At 50.7% G+C, this 10,009-nt stretch overlaps 1 protein-coding gene across 1 annotated transcript; it reads left to right on the top strand.

Annotated features, from left to right (window-relative positions):
• Positions 1 to 437: 437 nt before the first annotated feature.
• CLPS (colipase) lies at positions 438 to 2,502 on the top strand. Its single transcript, NM_001003287.1, has 3 exons — positions 438 to 576; positions 1,723 to 1,845; positions 2,258 to 2,502. The coding sequence occupies exons 1-3, from the start codon at positions 493 to 495 to the stop codon at positions 2,387 to 2,389; spliced, it is 339 nt and encodes a 112-aa protein (NP_001003287.1). The 5' UTR covers positions 438 to 492; the 3' UTR covers positions 2,390 to 2,502.
• The last annotated feature ends 7,507 nt before the right edge of the window (positions 2,503 to 10,009 follow it).

Genomic DNA, 10,009 nt, shown 5'->3' with positions numbered 1-10,009 from the left:
CGCCTGCCTTTGGCCCAGGGCGCGATCCTGGAGACCCGGGATCGAATCCCACATCAGGCTCCCGGTGCATGGAGCCTGCTTCTCCCTCTGCCTGTGTCTCTGCCTCTCTCTCTCTCTCTCTGTGACTATCATGAATAAATAAATAAAATCTTAAAAAAAATATTAAAAAAAAAAAAGAACAGATAACTTGTCCAGCCTATAAACTGTTCCGAGTCCACACCCAACCATTAACGCAGTATCAGCACGGACACCGACACGTGCGTGCACGCCCGCACACCTGCCAAGGTGCCAGGGGCCGCCCAGGGCTTTATCAGGACACGCCCCCAACAGATTGGCCACAGCTGGGCCTCGGGTTACGTCGAGCCCCGTGGGGTGGGGAAGGGGGGGGTCACCTGTGGACAGGCCCCTTTTATAGCTCTACCACCCCACCTGGCTCTGTCTACTGCCACCTGACCTGCCAGCTGCTACCTATACCGGCTGTCCCCATCCGTCATGGAAAAGATCCTCGTCCTTCTGCTCGTTGCCCTTGCGGTGGTCTACGCGGTTCCTGACCCTCGGGGGATCATTATCCACCTGGTAAGAGGGACTTCAGGGGAGGAGTCATCTTAACATCCAAGTAGGGACTTTTTTTTTTTTAAGATTTTATTTATTTATTCATAGAGATGCAGAGAGAGAGAGAGGCAGAGACACAGGCAGGGGGAGAAGCAGGCTCCATGCAGGGAGCCTGACGTGGGACTCGATCCTGGGTCTCCATGATCATGCCCTGGGCTGCAGGCGGCGCTAAACCGCTGCGCCACCAGGGCTGCCCCAGGTGGGGACTTTTTAAGCTTAGATCTTTACCTCTCACGTCTCCACCTGGGGCTGCCCGGAGGCTGAGAGGTGAGGCATCTTCTGCTTTACTGTCCATGCCCACCCTGCGCCTCCTACCGGGTTGGGGGAGGGGGGCTCAGACAAGGCTGATCGGCACGGAGCATGCGCAGAGCAGGGGTTTGACCTGGCTGAGGGACAGTCCCAGGCTCCTGCCCCGGAAGCCCTGGCTCAGAAGGTCCAGTAGTTCAGAAAGCTCCCCCGGTGATTCTGGCTTCCGACCTAGAGTGACACACGGACACGGTTCTCAATGCCTCAGGACCGTTTACTCATTTAGTCCCCATACTGACCGCATGAGGCAGGGACCTAGTATCAAACCCGTTTTCAGATGGAAAGCAGTTCTAGAGAAAGGTGAAGCCACCTGCCTGAGGTCGCGCAGCTGGAAGCTCTCAGCGGATCAGAGGCCGCAGGGCGGATGGTCCCCCCCCCCGCCCCCCCGTGCTGCGTCTCTACCCAAAATTTCTGAACTCGCGGCCTTGCAGGGCTCAGAGGGGCCAGGATCCCCCTGAGGTCATATGCCTTCCTGGGGGATGGTCCTCAACCTTCACAGGCTTCTCAGTGGACTGCAGGACCCAGGGAAGTCTGGACACCCTGTTTTGGGTCACATGTGCAGATTCCAAGGGGACACTGAGGCACGGGGGGGGCAGGGTCTTGCCCGGATCACCCCGGGAGTCGGTAGCGTGGCGGGGTCCTGTCTCGCAGCTTCTCCCGCGGGTGGGGCTGGGGGTGGGCAGACTGGCCGCCAGCCCCGCGGGTTGGGTCCTTTACCCGCGCCCCCGCGGGGGACGCGCTGTGGGCGGTGGCGGTGGCGAAGGGACAAAGGGCGAGGGCCCTCGCTAACTGGCCGCCCGGCAGGAAGACGGCGAGCTCTGTCTGAACAGCGTCCAGTGCAAGAGCAAGTGCTGCCACCGGGCCACCGGGCTGAGCCTGGCCCGCTGCGCACCCAAGGCCAGCGAGAACAGCGAGTGCTCTGCCAAGGTGGGTGCCGCGGGCCGTGCGGTGCTGGGGCACGAGGCACAGCTGGGGGGCGGGTCAGGGAGGGGGTCAGCAGGCTCCAGGCACTGCCCCATCCGCTCGGCCCTTTCGAACCTCACGACTGACCAGTGAGGTGGGTGGGGGCGGAGATTTGTTATTCCCATTTCACGGATGGGTAACTGGAGGCTCCCCAGGGAGATCTAGTTAGTAAGCACCAAGGAAGCCGAGTGGGGGAACCTGGGCCGGGCGTCCTCCAGGCCCACAGCGCCCCCTGGCGTGGCAGTCAGGAGGGGACAGTCTGAAAAGAGCCTGGCCCGGGGTGAGGCGGGGAGCGAGGGGCAGGCTATGCCCAAAGTAGCCCCCCCACCCCACCCCCGCGACAGCCTGTGATTCCACTGTTTCTGTGTCTTTGAAGACGCTCTATGGGGTTTACTACAAGTGTCCCTGTGAGCGGGGCCTGACCTGTGAGGGTGACAAGTCCATCGTGGGCTCCATCACCAATACCAACTTTGGTGTCTGCCACGATGCTGGGCGCTCCAAGAAGTAAAGCCACTGAAGGATGCTCCTCATCCACCACCTCTCCCTGGCTGGCCACCCCCTTAACCAGCACCTCCCTTTTCTGATTGGATTCTCAGCAATTAAAGCTCTTCCTGCAACCTTCCCCGGGCTCCAGAATGTTCTTGAGTCAGTGTCTTCCTTGATGTCCCATCAAGCCTTCGCCTCGTCAAGGCAGGTGTCAAACAGGTCAGAGGAAGAACGGATGGGTCTGGGACCAGGCGGGATGAGGCTGGACAGACTGGAGACAAGGTTTTGAAGCAGCCATGCTGGGAACCTCTCCATTGGGGGACCAACCGCACCTCCCTGGGATGCCCCACTTGCCCCTCCAGTTCTCAGACAGGTGCACGTGTGTGTGCACACACATGCGCACCCTTCTAGTGGGGAGTTAGAATGGCCCATATTCCTGCCCTGCATCAAGCTTACCAGTCCCTGGCCTGGGCTCATACCTTCTTTCTGGGCCCAACTCTCAGATGTGCCAGCTAGTTGACACGACCCATGTGTTAACAGGACAGACCACTAACAATTGCTGTGGGCTTACTCTGTGCTAGCAAATCCTCAGAGTGACCCAGGAGGGAGAATTTATTGTCTCTAGATAAAAGAAACTAAAGTTCAGAGAGGTTCAGTAACTTGCTCAATGTCACATAAGTAGAAAATGTTAACACTACACCCATCTAACTCCACCCCTTACCCTTTCTACAACTCCCGGTTCTTTCCCAATTAGTCATACTAAGACAAATAGGTGGAATTGTAGGGAATTTGGTTTTGGTTTAATATAATAATTTTATGGGCAACCCTGGTGGCCCAGCAGTTTAGTGCTGCATGTGATCCTGGGGGCCCGGGATCGAGTCCCACATCAGGCTCCCTGTGTGCAGCCTGCTTCTCCCTCTGCCTGTGTTTCTGTGTGTGTGTGTGTGTGTGTGTGTGTGTGTGTGTCTCATGAATAAATAAATAAAATCTTTAAAAATTTTATATATATATATATAATTTTATATCCCCTGGAGCCATCAAACCTGGATTGCTTTGGGCAGGACTGAAGTCCCCATCACTGAGATAAGCAGGTGGACGTCCACTGCCCCTTAGTGGAGATGCAGGAGAGGAGATTCATGCAAAGAAGGAAGAGAGTGAATTAAAATCGAGATGCTCTCCCAGCCCAGGATTTTGTGGTTGGTGATCAATGCCTCCCTAGAGTAACCATTAGGTTTTTTTTTTTTTTTTTTTTTTTTTTTTTTTTTATTCATGATAGGCACACAGTGAGAGAGAGAGAGAGAGGCAGAGACACAGGCAGAGGGAGAAGCAGGCTCCATGCACCGGGAGCCCGATGTGGGATTCGATCCCGGGTCTCCAGGATCGCGCCCTGGGCCAAAGGCAGGCGCCAAACCGCTGCGCCACCCAGGGATCCCAACCATTAGGTTTCTGAGTTAGGACTGGATTTACCTGAATGTAACAAAAAACCATGTAATGATGGCTTAAATAACTAGGGACACACATTTCTCACGAATCAAGAAGTCTGGAGATAGCAAGTGCTGGCATTTGTTTGGCTGCTGGCAGACCTGCCGTTCTCGTGCCTCCTCTCAACTGGCAGCTGCCTTCCCAGCAGCTCCTGGGAGTGTCATCTTGTCTCCCCCTATTCTAAGTATTCTAAGGTAAGAAGCGTGGAGTAGAGGCTGGGCGCTTAGGGCAGGCCATCTTATCTTGCGAAAGCCTCCGGGCTTTTTTTTTTTTTTTTTTTTTTTAGTTTATTTTATTTATTCGTGAGAGACACACAGGCAGAGGGAGAAGCAGGCTCCACGCAGGGAGCCTGACGTGGGACTCGATCCCGGGACTCCAGGATCACGCCCTGGTTCAGCTGAAGGCGGCGCTAAACCTAAACCGCTGCGCCCCCCGGGCTGCCCCTCCAGGCTGACTCCTTATCCCAATGGCTCCAACCGGGTCATATGACCACCCACGGCCACAAGGGGGTCTGGGAAAGCAAGTGCTGGGCAAAGGGAATGGGACGGCCATGACCGGCTTGGACTAACGTGATCCTTCTCCTCGGGCTGGACACCTACTGTCCAAACAGTACTGGGGTTTGGTTCGCAAGGAAGGCGCGCAATGGCTGTTGGGGAGCTGGGCTCTGTGGAAGCCAGCAGCAAAGACCCCAACCCCCTGTTCCCTGTATTAAATCCTTTCTACTTGAACCCCCTGGAGTGGTTCTTGTTTTTCTGCACTGACACTAATACAAGACTGCCAGAAGGGGAGCATCTCTTGTTGTGTTGCTGTTGTTCAAAAGCACCTTCTCTCACTGTCTGTAGCCAAGACGGGTCATCATTTTCTTTCTTTTCCTTTTTAAGATTTTATTTATTTGAGAGAGAGAGAGAGAGCAAGAGAGAGCACGTGTGGGGGTTGGGGAGAGGGAGAAGCAGACTCCCCATTGAGCAGGGAGCCAGATGCCAGGGCTCGGTCCCAGGACCCTGAGATCATGACCTGAGCTAAAGGCAGACACTTAACCAGCTGAGACACCCAGGCGCCCCAGGAATCATCATTTTCTAATTCCCAAAGATGTCCTCTGCAGGGAGCACCTGGGTGGCTGGGTTAAGTGTCCTATTTAATTTTAGCTCATGTCATGATCTCAAGGTTGTGAGACTGAGCCCCAAGTCAGGCTCCACACTGGAGACTGCTTAAGGTTCTCTCTGTCCTCTCCCTCTGTCCCTCCCCACTCCCCACCCCATCCTCCACATGCACTTTTTCTCTATGAAAAAATGTCCTATAAGTTTTAGCTTTGCCAGTGACATGTGCCTCTTTAATATCCTAATCCCAGGGGCTCCCCACTTTCTGTGACTTTTTTTCTAGATCTGCTAGAAATAGAAGCAGGCAGGAGTATCTGCAGGCTTGAATCCATAAAAAATTCCTAATTCTGGACCTTGTAGACATATGCTGTCTAATATGGTATCGACTAGCCACATATTGAGCACTTGATGTGTGGCTGACTTGAATTGGGATAAGTGTAAAAATACAAATTGGGTTTGTAAAACCTATTACCAATAAAAAAGAATATGAAATATCTCAAGTATTTTCCATTTTGAAATAACTTTTTTTTAAAAGATTTTATTTATTCAGGAGAGACACACAGAGAGTCAGGGACACAGGCAGAGGGAGAAGCAGACTCCACGCAGGGAGCCCGACGTGGGACTCGATCCCAGGTTTCCAGGATCACATTCTGGGCCAAAGGCAGGTGCTAAACCGCTGAGCCACTCAGGCATCCTGAAATACCATTTTTGATTGGGTTACAAATAAAATATATTATGCTATGACTTAGCAATTGCACTACTGGGTATTCATCCAAAGGATACAAACATAGGGATTTTTAAAAAAGATTTTATTTATGTATTCATGGAGAGAGAGAGAGAGGCAGAGACACAAGCAGAGAAAGAAGCAGGCCCCATGCAGGGAGCCCGACGTGGGACTTGATTCCAGGACCCCCGGGATCACGCCCTGGTCTGAAGGTGGTGCTAAACCGCTGAACCACCACCAGGGCTGCCCCAAACATAGGGATTTGATGGGGCACCTGCACCCCCATGTTTATAGCAGCAATATCCACAATAGCCAAACTATGGAAAGAGTCCTGATGTCCACTGAAGACAAATGGATAAAGAAGATGTGGTATACACACACACACCACACACACACACACACACACACACACACACACAATGGAATATTACTCAACCATCAAAAAGAACGAAATCTTGCCATTTGTGACATGGATGGAATGAGAGGGTATTAGGCTAAGTGAAATAAGTCAGTCAGAGAAAGACAATATCACATGATTTCACTCGTGGAATTTTTTTTTAAAGTCTGTTACTATTTATTTATTTATTGATTTATGATAGACATAGAGAGAGAGAGAGGCAGAGACACAGGAGGAGGCAGAAGCAGGCTCCATACTGGGAGCCCAATGTAGGACTCGATCCTGGGACTTCAGGATCACACCCTGGGCCAAAGGCAGGCGCTAAACCGCTGAGCCACCCAGTGATCCCCATCACTCGTGGAATTTAAGAAACAAAATAGATGAACACAGAGGAAAGGAAGGAAAAATAAAATAAGATGAAAAGAGAGGAAGATAACCATAAAAGACTTAACTCTAGGAAACAACCTGAGGAAACTGGAAGGGAGGTGGGTGGGGGGATGGGATAACGGGGTGATGATCATTAAGGAGGGCACTTGATGGAATGAGCATTGGGTGCTACGTATAACTGATGAATCACTAAATTCGACCCCTGAAACTAATAATACAGTATATGTTAACTAAATTAAACTTAAAGAATTTTAAAAAATAAAATACATTATCAAATTTGAATTATGGCTAATAGAAAATTTAAAATTACTTATGTGTCTCATGTTTCACTTCCACTGAATAGTGCTGCTACTGTAAGCTGAAGGCATTTGAGAATTGGCTTTTTTCTAAAACTCCTTATCTGCCTAAAAGCAGAGCCTCCCCAAAGAATTCAACCATCATAAATTCCCTCCTGGGGAGGTTTCTTGCAACCAGGAAAGATTGACTCTTCTCACTGGAGTCTTACCATTGGTGGATGTCAGCACTACATTGTCACAAAACTATCACGTACTCTCCTAAGGACCCATCTACTCTCCTAAGGTCCCATTTAGCTTTCTTAAAAATAATTTGCTTTTTCCTACATGCCCCTTCTTCCCATCCCTCCCCCTATTAAGAAGCCATTTTCCAAAGTGTCGTCCTCCCATTCCCCTCCCCCAATTAAGGTGGCGTATATGCCCCAAATTCCAATTGCCTCATTGAGTCACCTTTTTCTGTGAATTCCCTCCACATATGTATGTGAATAAAAATCTGACTTGGGGCACCTGGGTGGTTCCGTTGCTTAAATGTCCAACTGTTGATTTTGGCTCAGGTCATAATCTCTGAATCCTAGGATATAGCCCCACATCAGGTTTCCTGCTCAGTGGAGAGTCTGCTTGTCTCCCTCCCCCTCCTCCCCCCCCCAAACAAACAAACTAATTAACTAATAAAACAACTGTCTTTTCTCTTGCCAAGCTATCTTGTGTCCGTTTAATTTGCAGACCCCAAAAACTGAACCTAAGAGAGTAGAGGAAAAGTTTTCCTCCCATCACATGAAGCCAGTTTAATTGTATCAGCAACATATCTTCCCCTCCCCTTCTAAATTTGAAGGCATCAGGTATTTTTGGAGGCTGGGTTTCCAGCCTGCAATCTCTCTTTCCAAGGGCATTTTGTAGACTTTCTCCAAATGAGGGGAGCTCCTGTACCACTATGGACTGTAACCCTGTATCTATCTTTCTTTCTTTCTTTTTCTTTCTTCTTTTTAATTTATTTATTTATGATAGTCACAGAGAGAGAGAGAGAGAGAGAGAGAGAGGCAGAGACACAGGCAGAGGGAGAAGCAGGCTCCATGCACCGGGAGCCCGATGTGGGATTCGATCCCGGGTCTCCAGGATCGCGCCCTGGGCCAAAGGCAGGCGTCAAACCGCTGCGCCACCCAGTGATCCCACCCTGTATCTTTCTGATGTGCATGTAACACCAAGTATCTGTCTGACACATTTAGTACAGAAGCAATTTCTACCAAGACATGGGTTACAGTGTCATTAAGACTTACAGGGGGTGCTCTAAGTAAACCTCAGCTTCTATCTCAACTCCTGAGCTCTTGCACAATAAGCCCGTCATCCTGGAGGGCACATTTGGCTCAGGACTGAGGGCTCACTTAATCAGAAGTATAGCTGAGTATGGAACTTTGGGTCCAAAATCTGAATTATTTATCTCCAAAATGTAATCCGATTATAGCAGGGCTGCCTTGAAACCTGCTTCTGCTGAAAACTCACGACACACAGCCAGTAAACTAGCATCTGGCTCTAAAAGCCTCCCAGCCTATGCACAACTTCCCAAAACTCCTCTTGATTCATGCTCTCCCCGGATTTCCCCCCAGCATAGGAGGTGCTGCATTCTTTCTTTTCCTTAAGCTCTTTCCTTCTGCCTCATACCTCCTTTCTCTTCTGGTGTCCCAGAAGAGCCCAATTCATCACTTTCAAGCTGTGTGACTAGGAGCAAATTGCTCAATCCATCTCAATTTTCCCTCTCTCAAATAGGGGTGATAATAGCTCTGACCCCTCATAAGGATTTTTGTAGGATTAAGTGAGATCATTCATGTAAAGCATCTAGTGCTGCCCCTGGCATATAGTAAATGCTCCATAACACTCTATTTATTTAAAATAATCTAAAAAATAATAAAAATAAATAAATAAATAAAATAATCTCTACATCTAATGTGGGGCTCATACTCATAACCTGGATGGAGCTCAAGCGTTGCACGCTCTATGGATTGAGACTGGCAACTGTTATACACATTTGTCTTCAACTTTTTTTAAAAAAAGATTTTATTTATTCATGAGAGACACAGAGAGACAGAGGCAGAGACACAGGCAGAGGGAGAAGCAGGTTCCACACAGGGAGCCTGATGCGGGACTTGATGCGGGACTGGATCCCAGGACCCCGGGGATCACGTCCAGGGCCGAAGGCAGGTGCCAAACCACTGAGCCACCTAGGTGTCCCTGTCTTGTACATTTTCTTTAACATTTCTGATATTTAAGGTCAGGGGAACCAAGAGTTCAGGTGCAAACTGAGCTTTTGGAGGGTGGATTATGGAATGGGCTGAAGCCCATCAGGGTGGGGAGGGGAGCACAAGTCTCTGGGAGACTTTCATTCATGCCCCAACAGAGGAAAGGCCCAAGCCTAAGCTTCCTGCCTCTCTGACCCTTCACACACACACCCACACACACACACACACACACACACACATGCCCCAGCAACCTGTGTACAGCCCATTTCAACCTGCATCTCCAGTGGGAGTGGATGGAGGAGGGGGAGGCAACAAAGAGAGAGCATTAGAAGAAAATGTTCTTAGCTGACTACTTCTCCTCCCCCTCCTCCTCCTCCCTCTCCTCCCCTCCCCTCCCCCTCCTCCTGTTTTCTTACAACAGCCACAGATGATTTTAAATGATTTCTCATTCTTCAGAAATACCCAAATCAGGTCCAGCAGACAGGAACAACTCGTTATCCAGGTGCAAGAATGTCTGGGAAAGACAGGACTTTGACCTTCCCCTTGGGGGTTGCTTTGCCCTCAGCCCTTAAGGGGCAGCCCCCACTCCCAGCCCAGTCTAGTTCTGGGGCCCATCTGCTTGCACACAGCAGAGGAGCCTGAGCTGAAGGGACCCCCTCAGACACAGTTCATTCTGGTTGCCTCCTCCAGGCTGCCCCCTAGGATTGTTGGTGCCCTCCTCCTAGTTTAATCTCTGGCATCACTTTTCACGTCCTGAACCCATGTGCCTATCCTGAGGGAATGAACACCCACTCCCAGGCGGCTTCCGCCTTTTCTCCTTAAGTCCTTCAGCGGGCAAACCAGCTCCCGTCTCCTGCGCACCCCCTGACCTGGAGCCACAGCCGAAGCCCTGGGGCTGCTGAGGAGGGAGGGCCGGGAACCACGCTGGGAGCCGACCCTCTAGCTGTGCCCACTTACAAGGCAACTTTCGAAGTTTGCTGAGATGACCTCTCGAGAGCCCGAGCCGGAACCCACATTCGAAAGAAAAGCCC

This window comes from Canis lupus, chromosome 12 (genome assembly GCF_011100685.1).
Source record: "Canis lupus familiaris isolate Mischka breed German Shepherd chromosome 12, alternate assembly UU_Cfam_GSD_1.0, whole genome shotgun sequence".
NCBI lineage: Eukaryota > Metazoa > Chordata > Mammalia > Carnivora > Canidae > Canis > Canis lupus.
The sequence above is the reverse complement of the archived record's forward strand: the minus strand, read 5'-3'. Positions and strand labels throughout refer to the sequence as shown.